General features: G+C 35.3%; 1 protein-coding gene across 3 annotated transcripts in view; it reads left to right on the top strand.

The window, feature by feature from the left end:
• Positions 1-16,969, top strand: part of LOC126811195 (importin subunit alpha-1) — a 184,175-nt gene that overhangs the window by 99,764 nt on the left and 67,442 nt on the right. For all 3 annotated transcript variants that reach the window (XM_050536760.2, XM_050536759.2, XM_050536758.2), the window contains exons 6-7: positions 3,479-3,561; positions 12,319-12,529. In XM_050536760.2, the coding sequence (XP_050392717.1) occupies positions 3,479-3,561; positions 12,319-12,529 (294 nt within the window). The remainder of the gene's footprint in view (positions 1-3,478; positions 3,562-12,318; positions 12,530-16,969) is intronic.

Here is a 16,969-nt window from a genome sequence, read left to right as displayed (position 1 = left end):
TTTATATTTAAATACAATTACATATTATTATGTTTGATTTTGACCGTCTGCTAAAAGCACTAAAGAATAAATAAAGTACTTTCAACATGTGCGTTTCTATTCTTTCCCTTTATTACATAATAGTAACCTAACAGAACTAACTTACTGCTAAGTACCGTTCATTGTAAAATGTCAACATGTGCAGTCCATAATACTGTTTTGATCATGTGACACACAAAAACATATGACGTCTGTGCACGTTTTAGTGTAAACAGTGACGAAATACTCATATTCCTTATATGGAACATTGTTACAGGTAAGTTTATCCAGCCATATAACTAACTGTGATTTACTGTAGCTTATGTGCACTGGTCAAACACGTCTACGATTATAGTAAAAGTTGAAGTAAAATGGCTTCTAACGATAAAAGGACGAGTACAATATGAAAATATTTCGATCTAAGCGACTGCAAGGCCGTTACAAAACGTTCTTTATGTCAAGCAACCTTAAAATATTATGGGAGCACATCGAACATGAGAAACCATATTAAACATTTACACAAATCAGTAAGTTTGAACGATCAATCGACATCGTCCTTGGCGGGCTCGTCGTCGACGTCTACACAGTCGTGCATTACAAATTTCACAAGACAAAAAATTTTGCCTGTAAAAACAGACATAATAAATAAAAGGTTGGCACTTATGTGTGCTGTGGATTTAAGGCCAGTAAATATTGTCAATGGTGAAGGTTTTAAGAATTTTGTTGCTGCCTTAAACCCGGACTATAAACTACCGTGTCACACCACCATTACCAAACACGTACACTTACTATACGACCAAATAAAGGAAGACGTCAATAAGGAGCTTGATAATCGTTTTATATCACTGACGTCCGATATATGGACAAGCATAGCTAACCATGCTTATATCAGTTTGACCGCACATTATCTTACTGATGACTGGAGTCTTGAAAATAAGTTACTGGCGACGAGACTTATGGCTAATAAACATACAGGAGAAAACATAGCTTCATATTTAACCGATTTGGCCAAGGAGTTTAGTATTAAGGATATAACGGCAGTTGTAACAGATAATGCGGCAAATATGCGTGTGGCTGTACGCCACGTAAATGATCATATGGAAACGAAACCACAGTCGACCACACGGTCTGTTTTGCACACACGCTGCAACTAGCTGTTAACGATGGCCTCAAATTAAAGCCCATTGACAGGGTGCTGGGCGCAGCACGAAAACTCGTAGGCCACTTCAACCATTCCGTGGTTGCGACAGAAACATTATTTAAAGCTCAAGGGTCCGACCCTAAAAAACTTATCCAAGACGTGGCTACCCGTTGGAATTCTTCCTTTTTTATGCTCAAAAGATTACTGGAGCTGCGGGTACCAGTATACACTGTAATATTTGATGAATCCATTACTAAAATTGGCGACAGACAACAACTTGTTATTCGGGACAGCTTCTGGAAAATTATAGAGGAAATCGTCCCGGTTTTACAGCCATTAGCAGACGCTACAGAATTATTAGCTGTAGACAACTCCCCTTCCTCAAGCTGCATTTTTATTTTAGTATCCAATTTAGTCAAACATGATTTAAATCAGTCCGATGAGGATTCTGGTGTGGTCTGCGAGCTGAAGCAAATAATAATCAACGGTTTGGTCAAGCGTCTCCCAATTGAATTAAATGGTTTGCCGAATGACGTCGGTTTAAACTCTCCTTGGATAATCGCAACGGCCCTGGACCCTAAATATAAATCTTTGCGTTTTTTACCCGAGACGAAAAAGTCTGTCTTTGACTATCTTCGGGAATTGTTACACAAACTCCAACAACATAATCCACCTGATCCCGAAACAGAACTTTCGGACCCTGTTATTAAACAAAGCAAAGTGGCAGGGTATATATCTGGGGATTTTGTTGAATCTACTAATTCTGCAGTCGACGAATTGGCACATTTTTGTTCACTGCCTGTCAAAACGTCCGATTCTTTGGGTTGGTGGCGCAGAAACCAAGAGCTTTTACCAAATCTCAGCATTCTGGCTAGGAAGTACCTTGCGATTCCTGCAACATCCGTTCCAAGCGAACGGGTATTTAGTGCTGCCAGTAGAACAGTAACCAAACTTAGAAGTAGACTAGACCCTGAACTTTTAGACGAACTCTTGTTCATCAACAAAAACTATACATATTAATTTTGTCAGCCATTCAACACATATGTTATTTTACTTTAAGAAAATATGAATTTGCGAGTCTAGTAGTATTATACACATTTAAATGAATTAATATCCATTGCGAGTAATTTTTAAAAAAAATTTATGTTTAACAATTAATTAGCTGTTACGTGTATACTTTTACGAAACCTATTAAAGGGTTTAATGCATTTATTTCGTTTTATTAAATTGATTATTCTTCTTATAAATGGAGATTCCCTCTGTGCACAAGACAACGAATAAGCGTGTTTACCAATCTGACATTACTAGTCTGGAGGCTCTTCTATTCGCCCCCCTCCGCAATCGGCATATGTTGCCGCCTTTTAAAATCTGTGACAGACGCACGTGTTTGTTTTTAAATTGTTATTTGTACCGACTTGTGTGACTTCTCTTTTTGTTCTTCATCAATATGATTGCCGATATTATGAACTGATGGGATCAATATGGGAATTGTTGGACTAGTGAATTGTAAATATTGCCGGTGTTGGATTTTCAATTAGCAGATTAAGCAGTAGGGGTAAGTCAGAACTCGGGAATGTCTTAACACAGCTCAACCGCTCAACAACAAAACTAATGACTATCATCCATTTACGCATCATTTATAATTTACTTGCCAACACACACACGCACACATAATCGCAAGAGAAAAACCTTGTAACTCCTTACCGGCAATGACGTAAGCGAATGAAAGAAACATTTATTTTCCATTATTATAGAATTTATACGGCATCCGATTAATCGGCACCGATACGATTTTTGGCTGGCCGATTAACCGATTCAAGAATTTTGTAATCGTGACAACACTACTTAAGACTTGCCTTTCCAAAATGATCTAGGGGTAAAATATGTGTTGTAGACCCCAAAACTTCCTGTATTCGAAGGTACAATAATACTTCCGGTATAATTGAGGCAATTCCGTACGATGTCGGAATTGACAGTCCACTGTAGTGAGCTTTACTGTAAATAAAAAGAATTTTTGCATTCCATTGCCTTATCGATATCCAGTGATTCGTTATATTCCATTCAATAGTTGCCGCCAATTTTCCAAAATTTGTGAACATGATAGAGGTTTTAACAGATTTATTTGGAACAATGAGAGGATGAGCCCTATTTATTTTTCCAGTTCTCCGTCCATCTATTTCAAAATGTGGGCGTATCTTAACAGATTTATTTGGAACAATGAGAGTTGGAGCCCTACTGATTTTCCCAGTTCTCCATCCATCTCTTACAATATGTGGGCGGATAATCATATTGATTGGTTGTTTTTTTGGTTTTTTTCAGGGGATGGACCTGAACTGCGAGATCATGTGACAATGGCTGGTATTGTTGATCCGTTGTTACGATTGGCTAGAATTGATGTTCCAGTATGTTACTTAATCATTTTTTATTACCATTTTTCCTATCTACTAATGTTTGTTTTTTTTAAATGGCATTTATTAATATTTGAAAGGAAAATAAACAGGACATAAATCTCGTGGAATACTTAGTGACGTTTTTTACTTAGTGACGTTTAGACTAGGCAAGTGATGTTTTTTAGAATTTTTATGTGCTCGCACATATTTTTGGCGTATATAGTCGTCGCCTTAATCAGCCCTTTCGTCCGTTGACAATTTTTTTGACAGATCTGTTTCAAATTTGGTGGGATGTCTCTGGGTCATGAAAGGACAAATGGCATGTTTTATTATAAAGTGTACCAGTGGGTATCTAACAAATGTAATGGTTTTATTAGAAAAGAGAAAAAGAGTTTTTAAATATTTTTCTTATCTTCAAAATCAGCATATATTGAACATATAAAATACTTAATACCAGCTTTATTGGTGTATTTTTTTTATTAAAATAAGTTTCAAATATTTTAATGAATTACATCATTTAAGACAGACATTTTTCCCCATCATTTTTTTTATCAAGATTTTAGAATACATTGAAATAACATTTGTTTTAAAATTTTTAATTTATTTTTGTATAATTATAATGGCAAGTGTGTCTTCTTTAAAACAGACTAAAAAATATACTGATGAGAAAAATAAGTTCCGAAATTTGAATTGTTCAAACCCCAGTGAAAATTTGACTAGTCTGTCCATCCACTACATTATTGAGGTGGTCTTACTTTCGTTTTGTAAACTTTGTATTTTTATGACACATGGAAATAAATTTGTCCCTTTGTGGAATGGCTGTTTATGTTTTAGTATATGCCATTTAAAAAAAGCAGGAAAATGGTTTGGAAAATCAAATTTCCATGCTTATATATTGCTAACGTTTCGTCCAATTGATGTCTGTCCAGTTTAATCGAAACGTTAGCATTATTTTAATATTTCTTTTCGGCTTCATATTACGTGATAGAATTTGAATAACCGCTGGAAACGAAGCATGAGTGTAGTCTCGAGCTCCTGTGTATATATTGGAATGCATGTAAAAGATCCCTTGGCAGTTGGAATTCGATATAAGAGTAGGCGATAGTGCCGCTGCCCGGGCAAAATTTCCCTCATAGCACACTGTATGGCATATTCCCGTCTTCATTAGCCCAGCATAGGAGCAGAACAGTAGGAAGTTAAACCCAATTTCATTTCATTTCTAAGTGAGCTAAAATGTTCAAACTTGGTGTAGGTGTTTATTAGGTCAATGCCTTGATGGAGTGTGAAGATGAGCATTTTCTGCCTAGTAGGGTAAGAAGAGATAAGCAATTTGATTGATTGATGCTTTGGGACACGATAACTTTAGTTCTAATTAAGTGAGAGTGATGAAACTTGGTGTATAGTTTCATTACATCAATACCTTGACTAAGTTTGATATTGAGCATTTTCTGCTAAGGGTAAGTAGAGATAGGCAATTTGATTGGTTGATGCTTTGGGACACGATAACTTTAGTTCTAATTAAGTGAGAGTGATGAAACTTGGTGTATAGTTTCATTACATCAATACCTTGACTAAGTTCGATGAGAATTGTCTGCTTAGGCTAAGGAGCAATAAGCATTTTGATTGGTCAAGACTTTGGAACATAACAACTCTGCTTGTAATTGAGATAGAATGTTTAAACTTGATGTAGATGTTCGTCTTGACTGAGTTCAATGATTAACATATCGAGCTAAAGCTAAGCAGAGATAAGCAATTTCCTTGGTCGATGCTTTGGGACAAGATAACTTTGATTCTATCTGATAGAGTGATGAAACTTAGTGTATAGTTGATAATCAGTTTGATTGCTCGATACTTTTGAAAAAAATTAATGTGTCATCTATTTATTTGGGGATTTCAGCGGGGGACATCAGCATCACTGTTGGCTTGTTTAAATTAGTAAAACAAAAAAGCCTGTCAAATTTCAACAATTTCTGTAGATTACTTGGAGAGTTGAGACCCTTGTTTCAGTTTGTAGAACCTTGTGAACCCTCAACCGACAATTTTTAATCTGATCTGTATGGAACTGTCTTGTAAAGGCCCCCAATTACACGGGGAGATGCATAGTGTGTAGAACCGATCTCTGAGTATTGACTAACTGGCTTCTGTGTTAAAATATCCTCCCATCGCGCAGAATGTGTTGATTGGTTACTATTCATGGTAACTCTTGAGAAATAGACGTGTTGTCAGAAGTCGCTTAAACCCGTCTGTACTTGCACCGTACGTCAGTATTCCTATAAATGGTCAGTAATTATCATAAGGTGAGTATTTAAGTTAAAGATACATTATGGGAGATAAGATAAAGAGATGGCAGTTCTCGCTATAATAGTTAAAAACTAGATAGTGTAAAGGTAATTTGCTGGAAATTTGTCAAATTGATCCACTATGAGCAAAGAAAAAAGCGGGTGAAATTTTTGCATAGTCTCGGTCATCATTACTAAAATCATTAATATAAACAGCATAGTCTCTATTATCCACTTTTTCTGATTTAATTATCAATGGCCGTTAGCGGCATATAGGAATCTAATCCAGCCAACATGGAAGGCTGGCCTTGACATCGAGAGTTTATTATGGTCTGGATAAGTTAATAAATGTCTAATTGATAATTTAGATAACATTTCAGGCCTAAAGAAAGACTTGTAATAAGCAGATTTTGCTCTTGCATAATGCATGTTTAATTGGTTAGTATTCCTTACTTGTTTCAGTATGTAAAAATAACGCGAGTAATTAAACAAGTGTGAGTTTATCCGAACATATCACTAGTCAGACGCGTGCGGGAGAAACTTGAAAATGCGTAACTCAATATGAATACGTCACTATTTAGGCTACCGGTTACTATCTGGGTGAAACCGGCAGATATCTTTGACCTGCATCAGTAACTGGAACCGACGTCGGTAAAGCGTGAAATCATTAATTATATAAATTTCTGTTGAGTTTTTCAAATAAGTGAGTATCAGTTAAATTGTGACTTTTCCGTTAAATCGTCACTTCATCCTAAATAAATGATTATTTATTAATATTCTCGAATCGTGGGAACTGTTTTTAATGAATAAAGGATGGAAGTGAACAACAGGATTATTTGTTGGGTATTTCGATTGCCGCCGTAGTGTGAGAAAGACACTGAAGATGGGCTAGACAGATCGATACATAAATACCTTCATAGTTAAAATAGTTATTTGATTTACAAGTTATATTTATTCTTGTTACATGCGGATTGACACATGTTTTGGGGCAGGCAGGATTTTACATACAAGCTGCAATTATTGGTAACTTCAAATTTGCACCATATAACCCGATTCCTGATAAAAAAAAAAAAAAAAAAATACCCCATTCAAACGTCAACCCGACCATTTCATACTCAGCGTCTTATCTTTTTACGAATTGTGTGTGCAGAGCACGTGGTGAGCAATCAACTAAGATAGTTTTGAGAAAAAGCAAGTGAAAGATATAGTTATGTTCTAAAACAAAATCACATAACATCCACGCCATATATCGAATTCCAACTGCCAATTGATCTTTTACGTGTAGCCAATGCAGGAATTGGACACGCGACCTCCTGGTTAGAGAGCCAGCGTTTTTTTTTTTATCTCACCCACTTAGCCACTGTGGCTATCAGGAAAGTCTACAACATACAAGAGCGGGATTTATGTACAAGCCGGCGTCACTAGTGTACGTGTACCTAGAACGGTGATTTATTTTGTGGAAGAGTTGCAAAATTGATTACAGCCGACAGGAAACTAAATTTTTGTAATGTGGATTGGGATGGTAATCTTGTGCTGTGTGATAAATCGTTTAATTATGTAAGAAAAGATGAAATTAAAAAATTATTTTTCCCTTCGGTTTCTATCGCACCTTTCTTGCACACCTGCCAAGATGCTCTCTCTCTCTCTTTTAATTTCGTGAATTGTTTATATTGAATGAATGCTGTTTTCAAAAGGTAATAAAATAGACTCGTTATCCCGTCAGGTAGCATATTCGTGCGTAGAACAATTTTCAGTTCATTTTATGATTTTCTTTTTAATTTCAATCTTTGTAATCTTATATTTAATATTATCCTTTTAAAGTAAATAAAATTAAGTTTCAAATGATTTGTTAACCCGTCAGGTGGTGCATTCGTGCGTAGAACGTTTGGCATTGTGTATTATACCTGATAAATTTTATGATATTTCTATTTTCATCGTTCGAAATATTGTTTAAAAAATGTAGTTATAATGGCTTATTTCTCTAAGGTAAAGATATTCACACAACTCTTCTGTACTTATAATTTCAGCTTACACATGTTTCAATAAAAGTATTGAAAATATATGTACTGTGTTCTTTCTTAGATAGTTGTCATAGCAAATTGAATCCATACAGATATCAAAATATGTGCCAGTCCGCATATAACGGGAATAAATATAAATTGTAAAATAACAATACATATTGCACCGTTTTTCTGGTTGGTTGAGACACTCGTTCAGTTGTCTTTTACACAATACAGCAGTTAACTAGCATCCACTTTTTCCCCTTATTCAAGTATATTAATAAATAATTTATAAATAATAATTCGTGATGTAGTGTCGATTTAATGGAAAAGTCACAGGACAGAGGGCCTGACAAGGACAGCTGTCTAGTCGTACGGATGGGACGAAAAACCGAGGTCCCGTGTACACATTGACGTGCATGTAAAAGATCCCTTGGCAGTTGGAATTCGATATAAGAGTAGGCTGTAGTGCCGCTGCTCGGGCAAAATTTCCCTCATCGTACACTGTATGGCGTATGCCCGTCTTCATTAGCCCAGTTTAGGAGCAGAACAGTAGGACATTAAACCCCATTTCATTTCATCTGTGAAATTTATATGCAATATTTAAATTAAGGAAACGACGAAGCCTGCAGTTATGGCCATTGTTTCACTTTGTGAAAGTTCTAACCTCTAAAGTTATCTGCCGATCTGTATGAAATTTATGACATCAAGGATTATGACTCGTTTCACTTTATTGAACCTTGTGAACGCACTAACGTCGACAGTTATCATCCAATCTTTGTGAAATTTATATGCATTATTTAAATTAGTGAAACCAGGAAGCCTATTGAATTTCAGCAATTTACAATAATTACTAATAGTTATGGCCCTTGTTTCACTGTATGAAATTGTCTTGTAATTGTCCCCAATTACCTACAAAAGGCGGCAACCCTTGTCGACCGCTCAGACGATTTAGCTGCTGTAGTAGTATGTTTCGTTAACTGGCATATCTTTTGCATTCTTGACATATTACAGCCATTTCATATTAACTTCTTTAATTTAAGAAGTACCATATCAATCAAAGCAGGAATGTGGACATATTTTGCAGTGTTAGCAATGCTCTTGTTGAATGTATAAAATGATTTTTAGAGGGGCGGAGCCTAGGTAGCAGTCCTACATTGAGCCAACATTAGCCAAATGTATACAGTTACCTTGGTCCAACGTAACTGTCCACCATTGGCCCAATGTTTTTTTGTCCAACATTGTCCCAATGTTGGCCAAACTTACATTGGGACAACATTGGGCCAACAGTCAATCGTAAAAAAATCAATATTTTGACATGAATTAAAATAATGGTGGATTAGGTTACCCCCTTCTCCTGTCCCTCAGCCTAGCATAAGAGCTGTCTATATGTCTTTTGACCAGAAACGGGACCCCAAGCACTACTCATTTTATTGTTCTTGTTCTTTTGGGTGGGCTTTTTTAAAAAAAAAAAAAAAGGGAAAGTCTCACACTTCAAGGACAATCGATATGAAACTTGGCATGCCTCTTCAACAATTGTGCATTCATACTTCCTACATGTGATTCTCAAAGACAAATTTTGACCCCTTGAAAAACTAGAAAGTCCCAAAAGATCATTAAAATCTGTTTATTGTAAATTTAAACATTATTATGCCTGAAATGTTATCTAAATTATTAGACATTTATTAACATGAAAAGGCCATATTCAACTCTCGATGCCATCTGATGTCTCCGATTTTCAATTGATTTCAATCCGATCTGGCCCCGTTTTCTGCAGGCAGCTATAATTTAGATGTAATAAAAACTATTTAAAATGAATTCTTACTATAAAGATGCACTGTCAGATTTAAATAAAGAGCTGGCTTTTTTTGCTATAATAGTTCCAAAATAGATAATCAAAAAGTTATATATTTAAAAATTCATTCAAATTACTTTATTCTGAACAGTAGGACATTAAACCACATTTATTATCGGAGCAAGGTTACTTGTTAATCAAGAGTCAGCCGGGCCTCACCATTTTTAAATGAACACATTAAATGGCGATTGTATTTAATCCGTTTACATTTGTGCCATCCGATAGTCTAGAGAGTTTATTATAGGCTTGTTGTATAAATAAATTATATAACATTTGAAGCAAAATAAAAACCTGTAAATAGGCAGATTTCGCTCTCGCATCTAGCATCCTAAGGTTATTGTATACGTTTATCATCTTAGGAATTAACGTCACTTTTACATGTACTTCATTTATTCTGGCAAATGATAGCGATTCATGTATCATTTGCCAGTAGTGTCAGTGTTTTTCATAACTGCATAAATGAAGTAAAAGGGAAGTTTATTTCTTTAATTTACATTTAAATGACCTGTTTCAGATTTAAAATCAGTCTAGCCATATAACTTTAGTTTGAAGTGTGAATGATAAGGGGATACAGCGCAGCATTCAACAGCTATCCTGAAAGATTGCAATGCCTAGAAATGTACAATGTTTTTCAGTGCTACAGATATGAAAACTTAGGCTGTCGTTAATTGTTTCTTATGACCCTTCCGAATGTCCGTTTTATCCGTAATAATTACGCACTTCCATAATTATTTGTTCAAATTTAGGGAGGTCACAAATTCGTCCTGTAAAATTTGTAAAACTATATTTGTTTGCCTTCAAATATTAACAATGAATTGACACATTAAATTCGACTATTTATTGATAAACATGACACTAGGTGATGAGTAAAGTCTAGTAGGCTAGAACGTGAAAAAATATATGAAGTCCATATGTGAAACCGGAAGTTAAAAAAGCTGTATCATATCTGTCATTCTGCAGAATTTTCTTTCACCAAAGACGACAAACATACTTCATAAGGCACTTGTCAATTGTAATAAAATTCACGGAAAGATATAAATGTCTATAAATAAGTGCTAAAATATTTTATTTGCGTGACTAGCACTCTGTGACAAACGGTTCCAAAACTGCTGCCATGAGATCATGAGGTAAGCCTACCGACTAATTGACACTACTTCACGGTACTTTATTAACGATGACTCTCTTTCAACACAGTCTCAAAAGGATACAAAGATACTAATAAATGTGAATACTTTGATGAAGATAGACAAAATTATAAAAGTATTTATCACGATGCCATTTGCCGATGGGGTCAAAGTTGAAGACAATTAACATACGGGTTATTGGTACTATCTTCCTTCACAGTAAAAGAAACGAACACGCATGTAATAAATTCTTTCGACTGGCATGTTAAATAATCTAACTAATATGTTGTATTAAAAAATCCAAAGGTATGCTTTTAAATGTTTATGTCGGAACAAATCATCAACCTGATTGGAACAGGTCATTTTGTAACCTTTCAAAGTACGGGAAAGAAATGAAATACCAAGAATGAATGAATTAACGAACAGTTAACTTAGAAGCCCTGTTACATGTATTATGATCAAGTCTTCCGATGCCCTGCTATTTTGCAACATATATTTTAATCTATAAAATTTTTATTAAATGTGAATAAATCGCGAACACCTGTTACGGTTTGGTTTTCAATGACCAAGTAACCGACATTAGTTTATTACTGAAATAGAAACAGCATTAAACTTAAAAATTTAAATTCCATCTCAATAATTAATAATTACCTCCTGTATCATGTATATTTCACAAACACAGGTCATGAGAAACAAACAATTAAGAGTGTATCCGCGAGAAGACCATGCAAAAATCGCAAAAGGTGCTAAGATGGGGGGGTCGGAAGTTTTTGATCAAACTTATGGTATGACACCCCCTAGGTGCAAGAGGTGACATGCTGAAGTGGTTACAGCCTGATGTCGCTCTAAAGGACTGTACTGGAATTATTCATTTTATGGGTAAAATTGCGGTTTTAATATACCATATTTTTGCACTATTATCGTACTCAACCTTTATTATGGTGTCATGGTGATATATTCAAACGATTTTTAAAATCAGATAATAACTGTAACCTTTAGAGGGACCACAAGCTAAAAAAAAAGCGATTTTTCGTACAATCAGGTGCCATAATCCATGGAGTTTCGATCAGATACATGCCAATATCGAAAGCAGCCGAGATCTTTTGGGGATAAACCTATATTCCAAGTTTTGTCGAAATCGGATAAGAATTGTGAATTGTAGAGTCCACAAACAATTACGGACAAACGTCCAGACATATGGACGAACAGGGGTGACGACAATATACATCCACATGAAAATGTGGGATCTGGGCGTATAAAAATATAAATTTGAAATTAAAAACAGAATTAAAAAGTAATAAAATAACATGACCTAGACATTGGTCATAAATATGCGACAACCTTTATTAACTGCTCGGACGATTTAGCTGCTGTGGGCATATGTTTCGTTGCCTTTTACAATTTGGATTAGATTATAGTTATTCTGTATTTTCAGACAGCATATTCACAGAATTTTACAATTTAGATCAGATTAAAATTCTATGCTAAAACTAATTATTTCTTCATTTCAGGCAGCATTTTTACGGAATGTTACATGGACTATTTCTAATTTATGCCGAAACAAAAACCCACCACCAAAATTTGAAGTTGTGAAACAATGTCTGCCTACTTTAGCGCGACTCTTGCACCACAGTGATAAAGAGGTGTTGGCTGACACATGTTGGGCCTTGTCTTATCTTACTGATGGTAGTAATGACAAAATACAGGAAGTTATTGACGCTAGTAAGTATAAGATTGGTCATATTGAATGAAGTGTTTATTATAATCATGTCATGCATATAGAAACCTGAATTTGAATGTTTATGTCCAAGCCTTGAAATAAGCTACCTTTCATTGACTATGACGAGCACAACTTCATCTTGTGTCGGCCATTTTGTCGTGTACAGATTTGTCCTAAATGGCTTAAGTGGTTTGATTTTGATACATGTCCAGTACAAAACCACTGTCGGGTTGTGTACATTTCTAAAATATGTCATTGGATTTAAATAGGGTTTCTCCTTATTCCCCCCAGGTTATGAAAAATCCAATTTGAACTTTATTGTGTTCACAGGCTTTTACGGTAAAAAATTGAACAAAAAAAACTCTGTAAAACGAATTCAAAACTTATGATCCAAAAATTGATATTTGATCAGACCTGTCAACTCTACTGCATTGATGTACCACTCTACTGCGCGGTAATAGATTTCTACCGCATTTTCAAAAAGAGTTTTTTTTAATTTTCTCGTCAAAACTACGGAAATAAGGGACGCAACCCTTTGCGTGTAAACAACATTGATTTATCAACATTGATTTGGGACGCAAAACTATTTTTTTTTTACTCCCTCCTCTCTAATTCCTAATGGAAAAATACTATAAAATCTGATAAGCACACCAATCTGTTTGTGGACACTCTACAGGTCACAATTCTTATCCGATTTTGAGGTCACAATTTTCATCTAATTTTGATGAAACTTTGAAATGCATGTTTATAACCCCAAAATCTTGGTTCCTTTCGATATTTGGACATATCAAATTGTAACTTCCTAAATTATAGCCCTTGATTGTACGAAAAATCACGTTTTTATACGCCCACATTTTCATGTGGACGTAATAGGCTTCGTCGTTTCAAAAATTTAAATAATGCATATAAATTTCAGAAAGATCGGTTGATAACTTTTGGCGGAAATTGCTGAAATTCAATAGGCTTCTTCATTTCATCTCGGGTAAAAGATCACTAGGTTTTCAATAGCTGTGTAAGGTTCACAGCAGCATCTTCAGTACGTTCTCGTACCGCAATAGTTCTTGAGTGGTAGAGAACCATGTGAGCGATCACAAACAGTTAGTCGCCCATGGCTTGAAGATTTGAAGTGTTTCTGAGGAATGTACGTGTTCGCACTTGTAACAAGCATAGGATTAGTGGGTTTGCATGTCCTGTCACCCACTGAGTATCACCTTTTCTCCAAAAGTTTCCTGTGCCAAATGGGTTATTTTGGTCAAAATTATTTTAGGAATTAGACCCGCATATCCCCACCTGTATTTAGGAGCCTATCGTTGTATAAAAACATTTGGAAATTTTCATGGAGAGGCATTGACAATCAGGAAGTTACCATATATTCCATATTGAAATCCCTGAAGGAGAAGAGGACAAAAACAAATATTACAAAACAAAACAGTACTCTAGGGTCCAAAAACTTGAAGGAATGTCAGAGCATTTACACTCGAACATAGGAATCTAAGTAAGTGAGCACTTCTGCTCGAACGTAGGTGAATGTAGGAGGTTGGTACAGTACACTTCAAGCGGAAGTTCTAAATTTCCCCGAGGTCCGACCTGGGCGGAAATGAAAAATCGCAGACGTCAGTCAATCAATCCGCTCTGGCCACGCTCAAAATTCCGCTCTAAAATTCCTCCGCGAATTTAAATAAACCGCCGACCTCCGCGATTATTTTAAACCGCCGCCCACCGCGAAATTTTAAAAAGTCGGACTTTCCACGCATGTACAGTCGGCACATCCATAGCTGGTTTGAAATGGGTTTATTTATCGTGAGATTCAACGGCAGTGATATCGTAGTCGAATATCGGCATGCCAAAAGAAAGATTGTTAATTTAACACGGTTAGACACGCAGATTTTACTGGCTTATATTGAAAGATAACAAAAATCAAACAGGCTTTTAAATAATAAAATTAACAGAATTATGGCTGTACCGTACATTACTTCATCAATATGTTCGACATTTTTAAGACTTGCATCGATCTTCTATTTCAAACTCATTCAAATTACGAAAATTTCAAAGTTTACACACATAGATGCTGGTCTTACCGTTAGCGAAAGTTTTGTCCATCGAAATAGCCATTTCCATTCGGACAAATATGTCACACAATGCATTTTAAATTGATAAATCACACCCGAACAAGTAATATATGCCTTCATCTCCTGTTTTCAACCACACATAGCCAGAAGTCACCGTCAACCTTGCTGAACACATGTATCAGTCGGATAATACCTTGATTTCGGCACCAAAGAGTCTGGGTCAATGCATACTGTCAGTCAAGATTCCTAATTAATTACGTGAATTCACACGTGTCATCAAAAGGAATTGATAATTGACTAAAATAGAAGCCCCTTTAACAACAAATTGTTACCATGTCGTATTCTTGTAAACAATACTTTCTATTAATTTTATTTACGATAAAACTCGGGATTTAAAAATGTGGATATAAAAGATAATTCAATTTTTGAATCTGCACAGACTTAAAGGTTAGCGTATGCGCCGTGTGAAAAGAATACTTAATCATCATATTCGCAGGTGACATATTCTGTTAAAATCATTCGTTGAACCGGTGGTGATATTTTTTTTAATTTGGCACAAAAACCATCCCTTATATCGCACCGTGCCCCTTTAAGTCGGACTTTCCATGCATGTACAGTCAGCACATCCGTACATGTAAATGTTTTAAAATAGCTAGGTTTATTTATAGTGCAATTGCACCGCAGTCATCATATCGTAGTCGAATATCAGCTAATACGGCATGCAAAAAAAGATTGTTAATTTAACACGGTTAGACACGCAGATTTTGCTGTCTTACATTGAAAATATAACAAATATCAGAAATTGGCAGGCTTTTATATAATATAATAAACAGAGTTATGGCTGTACGATTCATTACTTCATCAATATGTTCGACATTTTTAAGACATTCAAAATTTATACACATAGATGTTGGTCTTACCGTGGGCGAAAGGTTTTGTCCATTAAAATATCCATTCCCATTCTGACAAATAAGTTTCACAATGCATTGTAAATCGGTAAATCACACCTGAAGTATTATATCTTCGGATTTAAATCACAAATGAATTAAATGCACACCTCGCCAGAAGTCAACGTCAACCTTGACGCAAACATGTACATAATACCATGATGACCTATTCATTTCGGCACCAAAGAGTCTGAGTCAATGCATACTGTCAATCAAGTTTCCAAATTATGTGAATTCGCACGTGTCATCAAAGGGAATTGATAATTGACTATAATAGAAGCCCCTTTAACAACAAATTGTTACCATGTCGTAGTCTTGTAGACAATACTTTAATTCTGAATTGTCAGTAAGTAATCATTACCCAAAATAGTTGACTTCATTAATAAAGAATAATTACAATTGGGGCGCCAACAAACTGGATTTTCACACTAAATAGGTGCGGTTGTCACGGCTAAATTACTAACAGGCTACGATGAATTAGGGTTAGGTTAGGGTTCCGATATCTTTATTTAGGGTTAGGGTTGGGTTAGGGTTCATTAGTCCACCGATATCTATCATTAGGGTTGAGTTAGGGTTAGGTTTATTGATACCCACATTATAGTATTTCTTATAGCGGCGGACTAGTGAACCCCTGTCGGTGATAATATTTTTAATTTGGCACACAAATCATCCCTTCTAACTAACGCATGCTTTTTTGTGAGGCAATTTCCTTTGTTCTGTTTGATGTTCACTCTTTGATCAGTTACTATTAATCTAAGTTCTGTCCGGACAAGATCCCAGTCATAAGATCTGGTTGTTAGGTGTTTTATTAAAGGTTCTTCGATATGTTCATTGATAATTATTGGAAAGAAACCGAACCGGATTATTATTTAGGATATTTATCGTCAACTGTATAAATACGGTAAGCAGTTTGTGTGTTGCATTTATAAGTTAAAGTATAAAAAGAAATATTTGAAGGGGCTATTTAAGACATGATATTTTTAAGCCTTATACCTGTAACTGAAACGATTTGACGTGTTGATCTGTTTTGCAGTGTGGGGAATGGGGAATCTGTAAAGTCAAATACGAAACTGAAATAAGTAAACAATCTTCCAGCTTCTATCCAATATGACTTTTAATTTTGGGGACATAAAGTACATGTATATATTGGGAGCCGAATCGTCATTTTAATTGAATTACCGTTAAAGGAGAAAATATTCCTTCCTAGCAATTTATGCTAATTCGTTTATTTCTACGAATATCGTTAAATTGTTGTTCATAATTAAAACGGATAATCAATCAGTATATAAAAAAACAGCATATTTTAAAACACCCACGTGCAAATCGCTGCCTTCTATATATGTTTATTGTCGTCCATTTTCAGACATTGTTATCAGAATTCACGAAACATGGTTTCATTGTCTGCTTGTCGGATCAACTAATGACA

The sequence above is a fragment of the Patella vulgata genome, chromosome 2 (assembly GCF_932274485.2).
Source record: "Patella vulgata chromosome 2, xgPatVulg1.2, whole genome shotgun sequence".
NCBI lineage: Eukaryota > Metazoa > Mollusca > Gastropoda > Patellidae > Patella > Patella vulgata.
Note: the sequence above shows the minus strand (reverse complement) of the source record. Positions and strands in the feature narration are given on the sequence as shown.